This window comes from Lycorma delicatula, chromosome 4 (assembly GCF_047948215.1).
Source record: "Lycorma delicatula isolate Av1 chromosome 4, ASM4794821v1, whole genome shotgun sequence".
NCBI classification, from domain to species: Eukaryota; Metazoa; Arthropoda; class Insecta; order Hemiptera; family Fulgoridae; genus Lycorma; species Lycorma delicatula.
In genome coordinates this window covers 156961779-156985207 of record NC_134458.1, presented here as the reverse complement: position 1 = coordinate 156985207, position 23429 = coordinate 156961779, and the positions used below count along the sequence as shown (strand labels likewise).

The 23429-nt window shown below is 35.7% G+C and overlaps 1 protein-coding gene across 1 annotated transcript in view; it reads left to right on the top strand.

The window, feature by feature from the left end:
* The window catches only part of LOC142324008 (uncharacterized), a 54706-nt gene that overhangs the window by 24969 nt on the left and 6308 nt on the right, over nucleotides 1–23429 (top strand). The window contains exons 4-5 of the mRNA XM_075364553.1: nucleotides 13019–13086; nucleotides 17829–18032. Of these exons, the coding sequence (XP_075220668.1) occupies nucleotides 13019–13086; nucleotides 17829–18032 (272 nt within the window). The remainder of the gene's footprint in view (nucleotides 1–13018; nucleotides 13087–17828; nucleotides 18033–23429) is intronic.

Sequence of the window (23429 nt, the reverse complement as noted above, 5' to 3'; positions counted from 1 at the left end):
TCGCTGCATGTGTGAAGTATAAAGTGCAAAAACTTATCAGAAATTGTTTTTAATTGTATTAATAAATTCAGACCGTACTTACAATAAGACAAATAGGCCTCCAAATTAGGGAATGAGCCCTGCCATTATATCACTCGCTGATGTATTTAAAATACCTTGATCCTGATTCAGTTCAGATAATACAAATGTTTAGATAAATGGGATGTAAATAAATGAGGTTTTACTTTTTTTACCCCTATGCCGAGGCATAATTGAGCTTTTGTGTAGGAGGAGGGGAATCTTACATAAGACATCCAGCAGCTCGTACTGTTGAATGTGCTACCTCTCCTTGACCACAACCCACTGGAACTACCTTTAGGCGTTACTTCAAGGGGATGCAGGCATCCTGACACCCTTTCACTCACCACTTCATTCTTCTTCTAATTTAACAGTCAAGTTCAACTACACAGCAACCCCACATATACATAAGAATACCATTTTTTTTTACACAAAAGCACTTATTCAGCCATTCTTCTTCTCATCCACACTTACTATCTTACTGCCATCTCCAGTCAGTGAAACTATATATTTCTATTCAGAGTCCTGCTTGCCTCATCAGTCATGGATGACCCACCAGGACCTCCATGCCTCAGTATGCAGGCTGTTCTGGCTCCCTATTGACCATCGCATTTCCTTTTCTTCTCAGCCGATCCATTACAGTCTTCACAAATCCCAAGTCAAAAGTCCAGTTTGCCTTGGACACCAGGATACACTTGCCAACACTTTCAGGAATGAGTCGCTTATTACTGTGATGATTCCTAAGCGTGGCCCTTTCTTCCTGATATTTGGGACAGAAGAAGAAAACGTGAAAAGCATCCTCTACATCCTGACACCTGGGATACCATGGGGAATAATCGTTTCTATATTTATGTAAGTACGCTTTAAATCCCCCATACCCCGTCAAAAAATGCCTAAATTAATAGTCCACCTCACCATACACGCGACTAAGCCACGGCTTCAGTTTCAGAATTTATTTATATTCACCTTCCATCTGAAGCCCAACACACGTTCCATACAACACTAGACCTTTTTGCTTCTGCCGCAGGATTCTGTCTGAAATCATATTTTTTGCTCAGCTCCCTTGCCAGAAGATCGATTGGAAGGAGCCCAGCCACAAAAAACGCTACCAAACATGACATCGTCCTGTAAGCACAAGCAACGTGAATGGCTTATCTCCTGAGCACTGACATCATCCGATTGTTCCTGGACTTGACATTAAGGAACTGTGCCCAACCTGGTGCTCCATACAACAGGACAAATCGAACAACTACAGCATAAAGCGTTTTTCTGGCTGCTCTAGGGCCACTTACATTTGGCATAAGCCTGGCCAATGCCGTACCCAGGACAGTTCCGCAATCATATGTCCTCTCAACATAATGCTCAAAAGCGCATCTTGCTGAAGCCGTACTGGTTATCTGAAAGACCACACCACTGTCAACAGCTGCACGTAATCTCCCGAGAAGCAGCTTCTCATAGAGCTTACCTGCCAGCAGAAAGTAGGTCTATTAGTGTCCGGACGACTTCAGTCCATCGCAGGATTCAGAATAAGGTCAAGCCTCTGCCGCTTCCATCTTGCAGGGAATACGCCTTGCCTAAGGCACGTATTATACAATTCCAAGAACACCTCAGCGTCGTTCATGACCAACTTCTTATTATATCTGGCACATTATAGCCATGGGCTTTAAAATTAGACAGGCTGCCAACTACATCCACCAACTCCTTGGCCGTGAACCCCAGACAGTCGTGAACACGATTGTGAACATTGCCAGGACTACCAACAGCAAAGAGCTCATTCACATTCGACAACATTGGCAGAGAAACTACCACATGGCTTGCAAAGTCATTTGAATATCATTCTGTATAAACAACTAAGGATCGCCTTCCACCTCCTCAGGTATCTTCTGCCAGCATCTGCCCTTGCTATTTTTGAAGGCATTCTTGAACTGACCTCTGGCCACCTTGTACCGAATCTCGTAGGTAAGCCTAGAGTTCATAGAATCACTCCACTGCTCCTCTAAGATGCTTAGGATCTTAACCTTTAAAGATGTTTGTCGTTCCACCAGTACACCGGGGTGGTATGAGGACATGAAAAACGCTTGTGCATGGCGGTCTCAACTACTCGAGCCAAGACCCGCCGTACCTTTTTGTCCGACATCTCATCGACTCGAGCATTCCCAATAGTCCATCTGGACTAGCAACCCTGGATTCAGCGTTTTTTTCATTGCTATTTTTGAGCTGAAGGTCGAGTGTGTACCTTCCCCAGTTTCACAATCTTGTTGTCTGAGAACTGTTAGAACGGTTTTGCGCCCTTATTGTTAGGCGATTCATAATCCTTTTCACGGGATTCAGAGATTTTAACGGCAGGATTTGTTCGAGCACCCGCCTCATCGCGGCGAAAAGAGTGGCAACGACTCCTGGTCGCAAATCCCTGTTACGAGTAAAGGGACCTTTACCCTTAGTCCTGCCGCGCTCTTTTAGAGTGGGGGACTGTAATCTGTAACTGTTTGTTGATCTTTGATGTCACACATTTGATCCAGTAGCGGTGAAGAGGTGCAAAGAGTGACAGGAGAATACAGAAGGTGTCCAGCTGCCCGTGGCTCGCTGCGGGTAGTCGTCACGCTTGTGGGCTTATGCCCAATATCTGTGATAGAAGGAATACAGCGAGCATTCTATTCGTATACTGTTAGGTCAGGGCATCTCCGACCATGACAGATGTTAGTGAGGTAGATAGGAAGCCTAGCCGAAGGAGGGGACAGGGGCTTTTTTCTTCAACCTCCTCGAACACTGGTTCCGACAACGATAGTTCGAAAGTAGATAAAGAGATGACCTCCCTGGAGGGCATGAACCCACTTATTGAAGAAGTTTTACAAGCCGGGGTCAGGCCTGGCAGTTCTGCTCCATTGGCCCGTGATATTTTGGCGGAACTGGGTGGCTTGTCTTCCTACGTATTTAGTTAACCCCAAATGTACTAGTGCAGCTACCATGGAGAGATTATTGCCTCGGCTCGAATTCTTCCGAGTGGCTTTCACAGCTATCGTCGAGGACTTCGAAAAGCTTGCCCCGAAGCCTAAAGAAATAACCGTAGCTCAGAAACTGGCCCCGGCCCCGATGCAATCGCGTAGGTATGCTGAGGTTGCATTTGTTAATAGGGCGGAGGGCTCAACTGTGTCCAGCAGCCAGCTGAAAAAAGACCTCCAGGTTGCCCTTCGGGGAGACCGGAAAGGCCTTAAAATCAGGAACATTAGAGAGACCGGCAAGGGATTAGTTGTGGTAGCAGATGACACAGAGACCTTTCAGGCAATTAGTGATTCCACGGCGGTTAAGCGATTGAATGTGAAAATAGACCCGAAGAGAACGCGTAGGCCCCGTATTATAGTCTATGATATTGATCGTGACCTGACCACATTAGGGTAGAACACTGATTTGGATGAAGCCGCCTTCCGGTGGGACTGCAGGTTGGTCTTTAAAACGGATAGGCGTGATACCCAGAAATGTCACGGAGTCTTTGAGGTAGGTTCTGGTCTCTTTCAAAAATGTACGTCCGCAAGCAGACTATTGATTTAGGGTCCTGCCGACTAAAAGAGTATGTGGATGTCCAAAGATGTTTCAAGTGCTGCAGATATGGTCAAAGGGCTAAATTTTGTAAGTTTGCCTTGGTGTGTGCCCATTGTGGCGAGGAGGGCCACAAACATGATGATTGTTCGCATAGGTCCGAGGCTCCGGCCTGTGCTAACTGTAAGAGGTTGCACAAGAATCATGAGCACCCAGTTGTTAGTAAGTAGTATGGCCGTTGCGCTGTACTTTAATTCCTTAGATGGTTAGGTTCGGTCAACTAAATGCCCAGGGTGCTTATGTAGTCCATGTTGAATTAGGTGATATTGTAGAGAGACGGAGCCTCGATGTTGTCCTTCTGCATTACCCATATGTAATTAAGGGTGATCTGCCAGGCTATCACAGTTGGAAAAGTTTTGTGTAGGGCATACCTGTATGTCTGCTATTCTGTGCAGGAAGTCGCTTGATAGTTTCTTTATACGGCAGGTTTCTGACGTGCATCATGTTGTGGTCAGACTTGTCATTCACGGACAGAACCTTACAGTTGTTAGTTCATATTTCCAATACAGGGATCTCACTGAGCGAAATGGGATAGGATCCTTCGTATTGTGGGTAATGGTCCGATGTTAATGCGAAGTCGCTTTTCTGGCACAGTGGGATCACTGATCATGGCAGTGGCCTAATTGACAGTTTCATCGCGCAGCACAATTTTAAAGTCTTTAATGTTGCAGACCAGTTGGCCACTTACGTCGGTACAGTTAACGGACGACAGGCCTTTTCAGGTACAAATATTGACATCACCATTGGTAGGGCATCCCTGGCAGGGTCCTTGACTGGTCTGTGGTCGACGATTGTTCTAGCGATCATCGGTTGATACTATTCGAAATAGTGGATGAGCTGCGCGATGGCCATGAGGGTGTCCCCTCATGGACACAGGAACAGGAAAGTGTCTTTCCTGTTCACCGGGTGCGCTTCCTGCATAGGAAGGCGGACTGGCCGAAATTCTCCTCTTTGTTGGAGTCCAGACTGGAGATTTCTTCTCGACACCTTGACAGCCTGTCATTAGATGTCCTGGCAGAAAATTTCACTTTTTGGTGGTGGCACTGGCTGAAGCCATCATTTCTCATTCCTAGAGGCACTGGCCGAGAACATATCTAGTGGTGGTCTCGGAATCTGACAGCAGTGAAGCTGTCTGTGAACCGACTCAGAAGGGCTGCGCAACGAGAGGGTGATCCCGATCGGCGTGCGGCCCTAACTGCAGATTACCGCAGAGTGACTAAATACTTTCATAGGATTAGGTCCTCCAAGCGTAATTCCTGGCGCTCCTTCGTTCAGGAGCAAGGGAATAGAGACCCTTGACGCATTGTGTATAGAGCCCTTGGACATAAGCGCAGGAAAGATGTCCTCCTGTTAGCTTTGTCAACCCGTGAGGGTGTGGTAATTGATAAGGATCAATTATCCTTAATATTTTGCTGAATGATATGTTCCCAGATGACACATGGTGGGTGAGGTTTCATACCTCACCCACACGGGAACCCATCAGGTTGGTCTAGTGGTGAACGCATCTTCCCAAATCAGCTAATTTGGAAGTCGAGTGTTCCAGCGTTCAAGTCTAATAAAGTCAGTTATTTTTACACGGATTTGAATACTAGATCGTGGATACCGGTGTTCTTTGGTGGTTGGATTTTAATTAACCACACATCTCAGGAATAGTCAAACTGAGACTGTACAAGACTACACTTCATTTACACTCATACATATCATCCTCATTTATCCTCTGAAATATTATCTGAAAGGTAATTACCAGAGGCTAAACAGGAAAAGAAAGGCGTGTCTGGCGGGAAGTCGCCTGATTTTCGAGACCGATATTCTGAGATCACTGAGGCGGAGTTGCGCCAGGTTATCTGTATCATGGCATGGCACAAGGACCCCGAATATGATTGTATCATAGTGGAGCTGCTCGTCCGAGCACTTCCAGTGGTACTTAGTCCTCTAACTAGAATATATAATAGGTTGCTCTTCGCCGGCGTGTTGGAAGCGTGGAAACTTGGTGTTGTTCAAAGGTGACGACAAAGATCCCACTGTTAGTTCTTCTTACCATCCACTAATGCTTTTGCCCGTGATTGGCAACGTTTTTTTAGAAAGTCTTATATTTGCATATTGTTAGTGTTATATTTGCATATATTTCCTAATGTTAGATTGGCCACTGATCATTTGCTAATGGACAACCAGTATGGTTTCCGACCGGGCAAGAGCACTGAGGATGCACTGAAGGTGATGGATATAGCTTCCTCCAGGTCATGTAACTATGTATTAGAGATTTTTCTGGACATATCCGGTGCTTTTAACAACTTATGGTGGCCCTCTGCCCTGTTTCAGATGCAGAAGCATAAGTGTATATGAACTAGACGTGCTCTCATGTTATTTCAGCCATGGGACCGTTTCCCTGCGTGATGGCGGCTCGGAGGTTCGTAGGACCTAACTAAAGGATGCCCTCAGGACAGTGTTCTGAGTTCCTTTCTTTGGATCATAGAATTCTATTCATTGTTGCGTATAAGGTTGCCATGTGGTTGTCGTGTCATTGCTTATGCTGATGACGCGTTGCTACTGATTGAAGGGGATTCGCTTAACGAGGTAGAATTCCGAGCTGCTCATGCTTGTGAGACACTCCGGCTGTGGAGTCTCCAAAATAAGATGATTTTCAGTCCAGAGAAAATCACAATCATGTTGCTTAAGGGCCGTTTGGCTGCTTCCAGACGAATCCGGTTTCAGATGGCTGGTCTCCCCATTCAAAAATACCTGGATGTTATCCTTGATGAGAATTTTCGGTTCAAGGAACATCTACAGTATGTAGCAAAAAAGGCCGCTGGTGCTTTTTATGGAATCCGTAGAGTCATTCATCCCGCATGGGGGTTGAATTACCATACCATGCGTATCCTTTACAAAGGTATCAGCGAAGCTATTATGCTGTATGCTGCGCCTGTCTGGGCTCACCGCATGGCTTTTAGGTATTGCGCGAACATTTTGCTGTGGGTCCAGTGACTCCTCTTGCTGGCTGTTATAGGTGGTTACAGAACATGTTATAGCCAGAGTCAAACCAATAGATATCTTGGCTAATGAGCGTAAGGAATGCTACATTTCCAGGGTAAATAACCTATTGATGTCAGAACGAAAGCAGGAGATTGAAGACAGGGACCTTGATGGAACCGGGTGGGGGTGCGGGGTTTGTCCCCGGCTCCTGCGCAGACCGGAATGAGGGTACGTTCCCCTTGTTAGGTAACCTAAACTGGTCTACTTATTTGGGTGCAGGTCTGAATTTCTATGTTGTGTAAAACACAATTTTGATTGGTATGGGTGTAGCACTGATTTAACTTTAAACTCATTCATTTTCTGAGGCATTCACAGTCACGAACGGTGTTGTGAAATCTGTACTAGGCGCGGGGTCCGCGGTTTCGATTAGTTAGTTTGAGGGAATCATGTTAGGATGTGAAGATTTCCGTTTGAGGCCTACGTGAAGGCGAAATTTGTTATGTATTTACTGATGCAAATGTCTGCCGAGGCATTTACATCAGTGGCATCTTGACTGGGGCCTAGCTGATGACTGTGAGATGTAATCAGTTAGAGGGTCTAAAGACGACCTCCGGTAAAGCCCTTCAGGGCTTGGCACGGAGGGGGTGGTGTGGTGACCAGTAATGTCACAAGGTGGGTGTCTTTCCCCTATGGGGTTGGGACCAACCCTGTGCTGGCATAATCCTATTCATCGAAGATATTAGAAGAGGGATGGCCCGCAACACAGCCTGATGATCACTGTGCATGAACCATCCCACACATACACACACACACACACACACCAGTCAAATCTCTACCGTACCACTGAATTGTTCACAAACATGAGATTGACAATCGAGCTGCCACTGCCCCTCCTAAATGTAAACTCAGAACCTTGGTTCAGAAGTACTAGTCCCAGCACAGCCTTCACATCTTGCATGATACTGCTCCTGTCATGGGTAATTGGAGAACCCCAATCCACAGACCAGGCGTTGAAATATTCCGCCACCACTGAAGGATGCTGAGTCACAGTATCAGGATTTTAAAACTGAAGTCATGACCAAATAGCTGCTTTCCCCATCTGATCAGAAACCCACTTCGAAGAGCGTAGGTCATAATGGAACTCCAATAAAACAGCGACATCACAGGCTAGCTCACCTGCATTCTGGACTAACAGGTCCTGGACCGGGGCATTGTGGTTCAGATTGAGCTGTGTAACCTTCATGCTGATGTCATACCTGCCCCTCCAGTAATACCTCCCTTCTTCCTCAAGCATTGGCCCTCCTCGTGGCTTTCCAAACACTTGCTAGACACACTTTCAAGTGATGTGACTTGTGTCCAACATCTATAGCACCTGAGCTCCAAGCACTGGTCATCCACCCCGCAAGCCACCCAGCTGAGTTTAATTTATACAGCCTTATTCAGCACACATGCACGTGCCTCAGAAATGAGATTATACTGTACTTCGGAAAAATGCACTTGTTACCATTTAAAATCTGAATTCAAGAATCTTTTATGTAATTGTACTAAAGAATGTTAACTAAATTATTATAAGTATGTTCACATAATATTATATTAAAATATAATGTGAATATATCTCCAAAAAGAAATTTTCAACTTATATCTTGATAAAAACTATATTTTAAATATCTTTTAAAAGTACAGATTGACTTATTACATTACATTGAAAATGAAATTTGATAGGATTTTAAAAGTATACATTTATTGATTATAACAAAAATATTTTCCATATTAACATATGGGTCGATCATTTTTTAAATGTCAAATTTTTAATACTTACCACTCCAAGCACTCTACGATTTTGAAAATTCATAGATACACTAACAAAGCTCTATCAATTCTCCCTATCTTGAGCCAACCCAACCCAGTCATAGCCCCTGAAACTGACTCCACCAGATGAAACCTAATATTATTTTTACTATGACATCTGGTTCTAATCAAGGTCTCATTCCATCGGGTTTCCTAACTAAAAACATTGCAGCTATGCTTTCATTTCCCATTCATGTGACTTGCCCCAACCAAAAATTTTAATTCTAACTACATCCAGATTTAGCTACATAGATTAATATAAAATATACAGCTCAAAGTTGTAACACTTCCAACTGTGTTTTATTGACTACTATGTCAGTTGCAGGACCGAATATTTTATTCTCAAAAACTCTATATTTCCTTTCATCCACTAAACAACCACATCTCACAAACATACAAGACGTCTGATAAAAGTATGCTTTATCTATCCTGATTTTTATCAATTTTGATAGTAATTGAGAGCTCAATAACTTAATAGCGAAATAAAACATGTTTCCTGAATGTAGTCTTTTTTGAGTTTCCTTAGCAATTTCATTACAGTTTATTAAAATCATTGCTGGATATTTAAGTTTATCAACTCTTGAAAAACCTCCCATGCATGTAAAGACTAACCCATTATTTGAGCATGTGTCAAATTATTTGCCAAGAAAAATTAAATCATTTATTTTTTATGTATGTGGCTTACAATGTAGATAAACCAGTGCATTATATTAATCATAATTATACTAAAATTTTTATTATAGTGATATATTTATTTTGTATGTAATTTTTAAAAGTCACATACAAGGTATCACTGGAAAGTTTTAAGACAGGTGCCACCACAGGTCAATAGGAGGGGGTGGGTAGGTTTGCTTGCGGGTGTGGAATGGGATGCTTGTTTTTCCTTGAAACCTCCAGAAATGATCATCGCAATATCTTTGTTCAGTAAAAATCTTACTGAACGTAAAATGATTTTAAACCATTTTACGTGATTTTCGTTCATAAATACGTGAAGACGTATTTTCAGTTCTCAGTGGATCACTGATTTCATAAAATGGCTGCTAAAACAGAATGAGTTTATATCAACTTTTGTTTGAAAATCGGGAAATCAGCTTTAGAGATCTATGAACTCATAAAAACAACTGAACCGGTCAAATGTTATCTGGTTCAACAGATTCAAAGATGGCTGCGAATCAGTCAAAGATGATCACCACTCTGGCCAGCTTTTTGCTTCATATACCAATGAAAACATTATGAAGGTTCATGATTTAGCACGGTCTAACTGTAAACTTACAATTAGGAAAATGGCTGAACTGAATTTAAGTTTCTACACAGTTCAGTCAATTTTAACTGAAGAGATGAACATGTGTCAAGTGTCTGCGAGATTCATTACGGAAATTATTGTCAGACAGTAGAAACCACAATAACTTGAAAGGTCTCAAGAACTGATTAATTGGGCCGAAACTTGCTCAGATTTGTTAAATAGTGTAATCACATTCAACGAATCATGGGCTTATGAGTAAACAAAGGCACAATCATCACAGTGGAAGGGTCCAAATTAACAACGACAGAAAAAAGTGCAACTAACTTGGTCGAATGTGAAGATAATGTTGGTGGTTTTCATTGATTCTACAGGTATCGTGCATCGCTCATCGCAAATTTGCTCCTACGCAGCAAAGTCACCCAGGAATATTATAAAAGTGTCTTCAACGTTTGTGCAAAATGTGTAGAAGAAAAGGTCTGCAATGTAGTGAGACAAGAATTGGGTCCTTCACCACGATAACGCACCGGCTCATTGTGTGCATTCTCAATCGTGAGATTTTGGTTAAATTCCAAATTCCTGTGCTTCTGTAACCACCATATTGCTCTGATTTAGCCCTTGCTGACTGCTACCTGTTTCCTAGATAGAAATTTTCACAGAAAGGGAACCAATTTGACTCAATTGAAGACATCCAGGCAAAGAGTGTTCTTACCTCCCTTAAGAAAGAAATTTTCCAGGAATGCTTCCAAAAGTGGAAATACCATCAGAGTCAGTGTGTTCAATTGGAAGGGGACAACTAGAAGGGGATCTATCACAGTAGCCTCTAAGTTCTCTCTTCTTCTTTTTCCTGTTTTAGCCTCTGGTATCTACCGTTCAGATAATACTTATGAGGATGATATGTATGACTGTAAATGAAGTGTAGTCTTGTACAGTCTCAGTTTGACCATTCCTGAGATGTGTGGTTAATTGAAACCCAACCACCAAAGAACACTGGTATCCACGATCTAGTATTCAAATCCGTGTAAAAATAACTGACTTTATTAGGACTTGAATGCTGGAACACTCGACTTCCAAATTAGCTGATTTGGGAAGATGCGTTCACCACTAGACCAACCCGATGGGTTCCCGTGTGGGTGAGGTATGAAACCTCACCCACCATGTGTCATCCGGGAGCATATCATTCAGCAAAATATTAAGGATAATTGATCCTTATTAAAAAATGATCTTTCTAAAGTATACAGACAGCACTTTTTTCTTTTGTTAATGTATGTATGAATATTATTTTTTTAACTGAAGATGTATAATCATTATCATACACTTATGAAACATATCAAAATTGCCTGTATTTCAGTTCAATTAGTGACTCATTAGTTTTAACATCTATCTGGTGTTACTGCACGAGTGTAATTTATAAAGTAATGATCTATATTGTTGAATTGTCCTCCTACTGTATGTAAACTGTGAATTTTAAATTGCTATATGTAAATCATTGTGGTATGAATGGCTCTAATCAGGGTTGCTTTCCCTTGGAGTAATAATTTTCATTGTACTAGCTAGTCTTTGTAGTGAACAGAGAATGTCATTTGAATGGCATCTGCATTTCAGTGGGTTTGTCATGTTGATATACAGCAATATGTTTGACTTAGTGAAGAAAACACCACCACTTTATTTATCACCTCCTTACAGCAATTTGTAAGCCTAGCATCCTGTGCCAGGCTTGCAAATTGGTATTCATGGAATTAGGTTTGCCATTTATAGCAGTGACCATCTCATGTCAATCACCTACTACCATTACAGTTTTGACACTGCCAGTAAAATTACTTCCAGTGTAGTTCAGTGAATGTTTTATATTATAATTCAGTTTGATACAAACCCTACATATCATATTATATTCATTACAATTAAACAGATGCATTGGCATATCAATTTAATATTTTAAATGTTTGTTTAGTTTTGTAAAATATTTCTATTTGAAGCTTGTGTAATAACATCCACATAAATTCGTATATTACATATTTATATGTATTATCACAAGAATTTTAATTTGATAAATATTTTTTATGTAGTTTTATCATATTTATGAAATACTTAATATTTTCTTATGCATTTATTTATATTTATCCACATATGATTTTGTTTAATTTAACAATTGGCCCTGGCTTGGAAAACAAATAATTGAATTGTATTTATTACAGTTATATTTAAATGCTGTGTTATTTTACTTGCAGTAACTGTTAGTTTGATAATTATGAGTTCAATGTATTATTGTTATTGTTAACTTTTCATTCATTCTGTATCTTCCCATTTTGTTTATTTCTTGTCCCTTGTTAAAATACATTTATAGATGCATGTCCAAGTTCATAAAATAAAATAATTACAGTTCTAAGGATCATCAAGGGTATTCTTCTGAAAGCCTTGAACCTGGTGTTGGATGGTTTTTGATTTTTGGAGGAAACATATTTCTAAAATATTAAAAAATTAACTATATTATGTTTTTTAAACAGGAAAAGTTGTAAAAAATCTCAATTTTGATCTTGTTATTTCTCAATGTTAAGCGTCTTTTCTAGCAAAATATGCTTAACGTGGAAGCTAGCTTAGACAAAGGTAGAATCCTTTACAACTTAACCTGTTTAAAAAGAGTTCTGTAATCAGTTTTTAAAAGTTAACAATTTTTAATATATTGTACCACAGGATATTAGAATTCAAAAGTACTATAAAAATTGAAGAACATTTTATGGAATATATCTTTAAGCTTGTCATTACTAATTTAAGCTATAATGTGCTGTTCCTATCCTTTGCAGAGACATCCTGATCTAATGAGGAATTTTAAACAGATAGAGCATTTGGAAGCTATCCATTGGTAGAGGTGTTTTTGCTCTCTGTAGTTCCACTGCATTATTCTTTCTCACTGTACCTCCATTTTCTTATCCTTGTTTATTTCTTTCCAATTTGTGATACTGCAGGTGTATTGTAGAGCTGGGTGGTCAGATCATTGATGGAAGATATTGAGATCTATGGAACAGGTTTATCCTTCTCCCGTGTTTTGGTAACTGTGACGTGGTACTGTATAGGGAACAGTTTCCATTTTAGTATTTATTATGGCTGAAGTTACTATCGGTTCAAAATCCACCTCTTCTTATAGAAATAGACCTGATCCTAATCAATTACAACACAATATATAAAAATTGAAGACTGCTTCTTATTAATACTGATTTATTTATAATTTTTATTTTATTCTAACAATATTATGTTTATAGCTAGTTATTTTATGATTACTTTTTAAGTATTTAATATGCTTGTATTTTTCAGTTGCAATTCACAATGCTTCGCCATTTATTGGATTTGGTTTTCTTGATAATTTCTTCATGATTATTTGTGTAAGTAATAAATTAGTGTAAAAGTATGATAAATTACATTATTAATCTTTATTAATTTATTTAATTTGTGCTCGTAAACCAGTAAATATTTTCATAATAAAAAAATTGTTTAGAATCAATTCAAAAAAGAATATTTAATGCTTTGAATGTTTAATGTTTTTGTTTATTGCATTCTGGAGAGGGAAATTAAAAAAAATCATTTCCTACCCCAAGTTGTTTAAAATTGTAAGTGCTTTCATTTTTATTCCGTTAATCTGTTTCTTTTTTATAAAAAAAATCACTCCAATTTAGAAAATTCCAAGACATCTTTTCATAAGTTTGGGAACTCTCTTTGCTGCTGACATTGTATGTTAAAACACATACCTTCAAGAAGGTTGAAAGTATTAAACATTTGTTTCTTATTTCCATGTATTTTATAAAAAAAAAAAGTTTAGATACCATTAAATGTAAATATAAGTAGGCTAATATAAAAAAGAGGTCTATGTAATACTCTAATGAACACATAAAAATGAACACTCTAAAGAACACATAAAATTATTTATTATAGAATATTATAAAATATTTTTTTAAATAAAAATTTTTCAATTAGGTATGGAATTTCAGAGGTTGTTTGGATTCAAAAATTTTCAAGTTGCCATGAGTTCATTTAATTAACTAATTTTAAAAAAAGGGTTTTTTTTTATTAAACTTCAGTGTAATTATCTTTTTCTGCCAAAACTTAATTCCATAACTAAATGCACCAATTTTTTATATTCTTTTTCATTTTGTAAAAAAAGTTTCCTTTGATCATTCTGTGAAAAAAGTCTCTTCATATAACTTAACTAGATTTATTTTTTAACAAAAAATTTGCATGGTCATGTAAACAATTTGAAGGTAATTTTATTTTTTTGCCTTAATCTTAAAGAAGTATTGGATTGTGATAATATAATAATATATAGTCCAAAATCACTAGTATTCCTAAAATTGAAGATTCCCCAAGGCCTGCAGTGATTTAACTTTGACTTCCCCTATGGTATAAAAACACTTCCCATTGTTTTTTTTTTCTTTCACGAAACTAAGAAAATGTCACATAGAGAAAGAACAGGTAATTAGGGCATATGAGGATCAATAGTCATCTTAGTTTATGATAACTGTTCTATGCAGATAGCAGAATAGACAAGGTGTTACCATTATGTAGAAACCAATCACCATTCCCACATTACTTTGTGTTTTCATCTCGAACAATCTTCTCAACACATACAGGTGGAAATGCCAATTTACTCTCTGTCCAAGAAGAACAAATTCTGTAACAATCCCATTCACATCAAAAAAGCAAAACAACATTGTTTTTATATTTGATTGAGTTTGCCATAGTTTTTTTGGTCTCTGTAGATTTGATAATTTCCAAATTGTTGTTTCTTTTCTGAGTCATAATCTTATTACAAACTCTCATCAGCTGTCACAACTTCAGAAAGGGAATGCAAACAATTTTAAAATTTGCCCTTCAAATCATGAGACACATTAACACGACTGATTTTATGATCTATCAGTAGCCGAGGTACAAATTTTGCAGCAAAGCATTTTATGTTCAAATCATCTATTAAAATCTATTACCAAGAACTCAGACACAAGTCAATTCAGAAATTTCTTCAGTAGTCCAACGTCTTCATAAATTGCATTGCAAATTTTTTCAAAATGTTTGTCATTCCCCTCATTTGATAAATGAAAACCACTCATAGATGTGTTTTATTTAATGCTTCTTTAAAAGCATTCTGCTGTGTCACTATTGATACAGCAGCCATCTTCCATAAGAGGAAACAAAATATATTACAGACTCTCTACTCTTTACATCTATCACAGAACATATTTAAAAAGCACCAAGAAAAACTGACATGGAATGCCTTACAAACAGTACAGATCAATGCCAAACTCAGAATACTCTAAGCTTGATACACCTTACAGTAGAATTCACAACTATGTCTATACTGCATGCCACATACAGATGCCAGTTATTTTTTGGTACTCCCTCATATAAGGTAAAAATTAATACATATTCTCAGTCTTGACATCCTCAGTTCTCACTTTGTGATAGCCAAGATAAACCATTATTTGTTTTTTTTTTATATCAGATCAATGTAAAAAGTACAATGTAATATTATTTTACTTTTTAATGTATTTTTTAAAGTTGATTCTAAAAAGATATATTTTATTGTTGTTAACAATGCAAATCAATAGCAATTGTAACTTGTCAAAAGGTGTAAAATACTTTAGCCTCTGGAGCAAAATATTCAAAGTATAAATAATAATAAATAATTTTTATTTGGAATAGATTACAAATATTTTGGAAAAAATGAAATGACAATAATATGAAAAAGTATTGTATTAAAATTCAATCACACAGTTTCCTAGATCAAGGATCATCATTTGTTATTAGCTATTAAACAGTCGGTTACTATGGATTAATGGACTTAGTCTGCAATAGTACAGTTTGGATCTCTTAGAATTTATTACATCTTTCCTGGAAAATCTCTTGGAAAATTAGAAGCTGTAAAGTTAGGGCAAAGTACCAAAATAGTGAGTTACTATAAATAAATCAATTTTAGGAGGAAAACAACATAAATATTTTTGAAGATAAATCTCCACACACACATACACTGGATAGTGCATATGGCTCTTGCAGAATTTTCTCATGAAGTGCATATAAGACACTCCTCCTTGTGAAAATCTTTGGAAAGAGATCAGTATGGATTGTGTTATAAGTTGAAGAGCTTATTTTTTATTTTTTTGTAAAATGTATAGTAATTTATTACTTCTAACAATTTTAAACATCTCATTTTTGTTTATTAAAAAACTTTTAATATTTAAAAACAATACTTTTTTATTTCATTTGTATCAAATTAAAATTCACTTACACCACCATAATTTTTTATTTGGAGAGATTTGTTTAATGCTCTTCAATTTCATTTGTAGTTTTAGTTATACAAAAAATTTCAGTCCATAAATTTTTTCTAATATTTCATAAAATTTTGTTTTAGTGAACAAGTGATGTTCCAGTTAATGGAAAATCAATAAAAGTATTTTAAATTATCCATAATGTTTTAATATAACATTATGGATGTAACATGTTTTAATATATATACCAAATAACGAGTTTCGGTGAATACTGACGCATGATGTATAAGATTTTGCTTCCCCTTTATTGTATGTTGATTCAACCTTTTTTGTTATTGCATAGTACAGGAAGTGAATCATGCTTGTTTCATATTTCTGAAATGAAAATAAGACTAAAACTTGGGTTTTTTTATTTTATTTCTTGTAATAAACTAATGAAATTTTTACTTCGACTTATAGGATTTTTCGAGTTAAACAAATTATATTTCTGTGTAACGTTATACAATACGGTCGGTCGGAAATTAGAACAAATTTTGAATTGTAGAAATTTTCGAGTTATAGGTAATCGAGTTACGGTAGTGTGACTATATATATATATATATATATATATTGTTGCCGAATGTTTCCGACAGGACATGCCACTTTAAAACCTTGTGGTAGCCGTGGAAAGGGCTGTTGAAGGTTTTTGGAGTGATGGGCCCTGAAAAGGACCGTTTGTGCGTTTTGTGAGGTTATTTCTTAATCATAAAATCAGTTGTTTATTAGAGGCATTTTATAAATAAATGAACTTATTTTTCACTCACGAAAATCATATTTAATTTATCATATAATTCTCCCTGTGTATTCTGTCAGTTGCTGGCAGCATGCTGCAGGTACAAGGCTATCCCAGAATTATCTTTCGATCAGTTGGTAAGAAAAGTTGTGTTCTATCATTTTTAATCTATCAAATATTCATCTTGATGAAAGGTAGTCTTTAGGGATGTAGGGGTTTAGTTGAAAATCTAGAACTATTCAAGTGAAGCCTTTGCTATGAGGTTAAGCATTGTCATGTAAAAAACAGTACTCTTCAACCATCAGTTGTTTTGAATTGATCATCAATCGCGTCTTCACCATTCCACAATAATCTGATATTATACTGGCTTCAAATTCCAAAATTTTGTCAGGGAAATTCACTTCTTCCAAAGCATTATGGCCTACACTTTCTGGTTTAATAATACCTGCTTGAGTTGCCTTCATCAGTCTTTCCAATCGCTGCATTCTTTCACTTGAAAAAAAATTAATTATGTCATACACCTTTATTAATTTGGAGCAACAGTAACAATTTTCATATTTAATTGACTGCTGCTTTATCAATGTTTGGCCATTTATTCTGCAGCAGTGTTTTGCTGCAGAATGAATAGTGATGGGTGTGCAATATTGATGGTAAATGTAAACATGTGCTGTGTTGGTTGCTTCAGCATAGGTTTATTTTCAGCAGCCAGTTAGTTTCAGAATAGCCTTCCCACTGTATATTCTGATTTAATCTGGTAAATGTGCAAAATAAGCTTTAATATTGTAATCAAAATTATCATAAACAGGTGAGCAGTCACAAAGTCTTGTCTAAAAGTTGAATCCATGTGAGCCGATATAACAAAAGGTTGTCTTAAAATTTATGAAATATGAATGAATTAATTTTGTTCAGCTCTGTGGAAGAAATCCAATTATCAATTTCTAGTAATTAATTACACACTCATAGAATTTAATTTTGTTCTTCCCAAAGGTATCCAAATTATCTAAAATGATATAAAATGTTTATGACTGTTTTAAAACTAATATATATATATATATATATTGATAATTATAAATATATTTTATTTTATTTATTTTAATAGGGTGATTATATAGAATTGTATGTTGGATCTGTTATCACCATATCTACAATGGCTGCAGCTGCACTTGGTAACACATTATCTGATATTCTTGGTATTGGATCTGCATTTTATGTTGAGCGTGCAGTCTCAAAAATTGGTTTTAGACCACCAAACTTATCACCGATACAACTCGATATGCCTTCTTCAAGAAGGGCAGCTAATTTGGTATGTGTTTTTAAATAATTAGAAAGAAAATATTTTTATTATTTTGTCATAAGATTTTCGTGTAAGTTGTTCACTGGTAGCCTGATTGAAGAATAAACAGAATATAAATTAGTAAAAATAAATTAAAATAACAATCAAGCAAAATGCACAGTGATGAAACAATACAAGAATGTTTAGTTTATCTATATTTATAAAGTAAAAGAACATTTGAATACACAATAAATTGTTTGACCTCAATAAGTATGAAGTAAAATATTTATTTAAAATATGGATGTGAATCAAAGAAGATGAAGTGGACAGTCACGTACAGAGTTTAGTTGGTATACTGTACTGTTAAAACTAACCTTTTGATTTCTGCTTTGGACTGATCTTAGCAAGACAGTATTAAATTTTGAGTTTTATTTTTTTATTTTATAAATTTAGTTCAAAAAGTTTTTTATATTGGTTTGTTACTTTTCTGTTATTTATTAATTTAATTTTTGGTTTTGCGTTTTATGTTTATTTTTACTATTTCATTTTAACACTTGATGGTGATTGTTTAGTAACCAAAATGTGCAAGTAATGTTGCTGTTTATTTAATTACAATTAGTTCCTGAGTAAATTCTCTTAGTTATCTTGCTCTTAAATTAATAAATATTTATATATATTTAAGGTTTATATTTATCTAGCCCAAATTACCAGATCTTAAACAAGTTAATTTACACCACTGACTGGAACCCAGTGTATGCAACTAGTGTATCATTGGTATTCCATAATTTAGAAAAATTGTAAGTGAGCATATCTAAATCATATAAACCAATTAATAATTGGGGAAATAAATGAAAGAAGCTTAAACCCCGTACAAATAATGTGCTTCTTGATAGTATTAATAAGAAAAATACTTTATATAAAAAACATTTTAAAAAATGTGTTAAGAATCAAAACGATATGGCACTGAAACAATCGTAGAGAGTATAAAAATGAACTGCAAAATAAAATTGATGATGCAAAAAATAAGCATTAAAAATTTGTATGGGAAAGTAAAATTTGTTGGCAAAGTGTAACCTGAAAAGTCAATGGAATCTTGTTAATGAAGTTCTGGGAAAGACTCAAAATGGAATGAGAAAATTTTTCTGAAAGATGAGAACAGTACTTTGTGGCTTGTCAAAAAGATGTTTCCAATATAGTTAATACTTATTTCTATAACATAGTTAATAACCTTAGGAATCAAAAAAGAACTAATGATAGAGCTGTATTTAATTCTTCTGATAGGCATGATGATGTTTTAAGAGACATTTATATCCAGAACTCACTTTTTTTACACCCAGTAACAAAACTTGAAATTAAATCCATTATACTTGCATTGCAAAGTCACAAAGCACCAGGCTATGTTAATTTTGTTCCTGTACTAATTAAGAACATATATGAAAGTATTTTAGCCTATAGTATTGGTTAATTTTAGCCTATCTTCTGGTGAATTTCCTGTTGATTTAAAGAAAGCAATTGTTCCACTTTTTAAAAAGGAAGGTAGACATAATCCTTTTAATTATCAACCTGTTTAAATTGCCTTGCTATCAATGTTTTCTGAAATAATTGAAAAATTAGTCTGAAAATCGGTTTGGTTTCTGTGAAAATATAAACACAGAAGCATTACTTAGTTTTACAGAGCAAATATATGATGGAATCAACAAAGAGAGTATTTTGCTGGACTATTCATTGACATGATGAAAGCCTTTGACACTGTAAACCACACAGTCCTACTATATAGACTGTATAACACAGGAGTAAGAGACATTGCACAATGGCTTATCTCTTTTCTGTCAGGCTACACCCAATGCACTAGAGTGAGTGAAGAAATTAGTGAAGAAGCTGTATTATGTGGCATCCCAGAGGGCTCTGTTCTGTCAGGCTCATTGTTTCTAGTATATACAAACAATCTATGCAATGGCAAATTTAAGGACAATGTTACATTTGCAGATGACATTGCCTTAAGTTACAAGGTAAGAATGATCAAAGAATTAACAAATAATATGCAAACTGATATTAAATTTCTGAAAATCTGATTTACTAATAATTTCATGATAATGAGCCTAATGATAATTTAAACAAAATATATACTTTTTAATGCTGATCATATGTCTTTACCATCTCCCCTGAAATACTTTAGTATAGCATGTCAAAATTTGAACTGTGATTGTCCTTCATTAGAATTGGTAAAAGAAATAAAATACCTCAGTATTCTAATTAATGCTATACCATCTCCCCTGAAATACTTTAGTATAGCATGTCAAAATTTGAACTGTGATTGTCCTTCATTAGAATTGGTAAAAGAAATAAAATATCTCAGTATTCTAATTAATGCTAATTTAAGTTGGAAAAGTCAAATCAGTTACATCAAGTTAAAAATGCTTGGTTACCTAAACATTTTTTATATGCTCAGAATTCTTATGCGATATTGATCTATTAAGAACTCTCTATTTTGAATGTATTAGTTCAGAATTTGAATATGGACTAGTTATTTGGGGAGGTACTTATTCAAGTTTAAAGGCTTTAATTACTCTACGAAAATCATTTATTCGAATTATAATGATTAAGCTTAGAATTGAGCACACAAGATCCTTATTTAGAATCCTTAGGATAGCACCATTTAGGAACATGTATATCTACAAAAGTATTTACAGGTGTTTTTTGACAGAAGTAGTAAAGAACACAGAAATGAAAGAGAAGAAACTCAGATATTAAGGAATGTGTTGGATAAATTTGTACCTAGACATAGATTAATAATTTATAAGAAATTTTACTCATATTTAGCTTCAAAATTTCTTAATCTTCTGCCTTAAAGTATTAAAAAAATGTCAATAGGACCAAGTTTTTGAAAATGGTCAGGGAATTCATATTTCACCAGGATGATGTTTCTTTTTTTCTTTCTGTGATACTATAGAGAGAGTCTAAGAACATAATTTTAAGATTGTGAAAATGGGTTTAACCTGTTGACCAGCTTCCAGCTCTTAACAACCTATTGGAAAATTCCCAAACAGGTTTAGACCTTGGGATGTCTTCTTATTAATTCTTAGAAAATATGTAACAAATAGTTTTCATTTTGAAATATACAATGGTTTTATATTATAATATTTAGTTGTGACTTAAAGTTGTCACATGAACGGAAAGAACTATTGGTTAATCCAATCTTTTGGAAGCAGTATCGAAAGTCTGTTGCCTTAGGGTATGGATTCTCATTAAAAAAAGATCAAATTTTTGTAATAGCTCTCCAACCTTTTGTAATGCTGGACCAATTTGTTGGAGTGTGTTGCAACAGGTGGTATTGTTTAACAGCAAGCTATGAAAACTCAACCCTGTTTGTTGTTGCATCATGGTGCAATTTTTAGGCAACAAACTACTACAGCTGGAGTAAGCATGTACAGTAACTTCTTATAAAATTGTTACAAAGTGAAGATAAGAAATCTTGAAGAGAACAACATGAGTGCATTGCTTGATTTGAACTTAGTAAAAATTTTACAGGAACATTTCAGTTGCTTAAGCAAGCATACAGGAAAGATTATATGAGCTGAATGCGTAGCAATGAATGGTTCACTTGTTTTAAAGAGACCAGAAAATATCCATGTTTCATGTTAACAAACGGTGGTTACATCAAAGCAGTTCAACCATGATTCATGAAGATTATCATTTAACTGTTTGAGAAATTGCTGAGAAGATCCATGCAAAATCAATCAAGAACTGCTTGACTCTACCAGTGTTGATAAAAATTTTCTGATAAACATAGTAACAGGTAATTACCCGTAGGTCTATGGCTATGATGTTGAATCCAAGTTGCAGACATTGCACGTTGCTGATGAAAACTGCATGAATTGTTAATATCTAATATCAGGGTGATGAGTTAATTTCTTTATCATTCCACATAGTCAAACTGTTACCAAGGAGATCTGTCTAGAAATTTTAAGACATTTGAGGAATGCTGCTATACCTAGGAAGAGGTTTGAGTTGTGGGAAAACCAGTTTGATGTTGCACAATGACAGCCAGCTTTTGCATCAATAATGTGAAAAAAAGAATTATTTGGAAAAACAACAGTTGATGACCGCTCAACCCTTCAACAATCAAACAAGCCTAACAACAGTCAATTGCTTACCACCCTACTTTTTACTTAAAAAGGAACAACATTAGTAGATCTATGAGGTAAATAATAAAATTTTATTAAAAAAATTGGTCTTTTTTTCAAAAACTTTCATGTAGTTTCCAGACCCACAGTTGATTACACATCATTCCTAGAAAAACTTTATGTGTTTATTCCTTCATATCTTCTCTTGTTTTATCTTTAATTATGAAAAAAAAAACATATTTTAACTTCCATGCAGAATGAGCTTTTCAAATGTGTGAGAGGTAAAAAGAAAATAAAAAATTTTATCAGTTAATCTTGATGAAAAATAAATGCAAAACCGATTTGTTCCATGTATTCAGTGCAAATGTCAACTGACATAAATCTTTTATCCCTACAATACCAGTATTTCTTCTTCTCATCCAAAAATTGCTAATGAATATGTTTAACAGTTTTAAAAACTACATCCTTTTCAAATATATTTGAATCAAAGTGAAAAGTAAATTGTAAAGAGTTGCAATATTCTGAAAAGTAATAATTTTATTCTTCATTGTAGCTGCAAGTGCAATAAACTTGTAGTACTCTAAATGCAGTTTTGCTAAATATTTTTTTTCAATTTAATTTGAAATTTTACTACATAATTTTATTTGATAAATAACATTTACTTATCTTGGGATGATTATCAAAGTGTGTACATGTATAAAATTATTGTCTTAAAACCAGTATTAAACAAAAACTTCTTTCCTTTCTGTAGTAGTTGATAAAACACTGAACACTTAATTTTAACAGCAATTTAAATTTTATTTATAATAATAGTAACTTACTTTGCTTATTACTAATAAATTCAATATCTGAATAATTTTTATGTGCAGTCTTTATTTATATATTTTTTTTTTATAATCTCTTACTTTGTATTAACATTCTTATTTACTCTTTTTCAAAATCATTGTGCAGAATGAATAAATAAGAACTAAAATAATATTCCTAAAATAAAAAATAGTATCCCATAAGAAAAAAAAACATCCGAAGCATGGCAACATGTAGGGCCAGGTAGGCAGCCTCCTTTCTAGGACATCCTGGCTTGCCTGCATGCAAGAGCAGGGAGGGAGTTTGGGTGCTTCTGATGATGGCATGGGGGACCCTTGCGGTATGAGAGGACGCGAGTAAGAGAAAGGGCATGCGCAATGTGTGCCTGGATCCTGGCAGGGGATAGGAATGGGGACATAGTCCTCCTGAGGAGGGACATCTTGGCTGTCCAGAACAGGGAGTCAGGGCGTCCTTGTAATCCAGGGTGACCTCGGTGGGT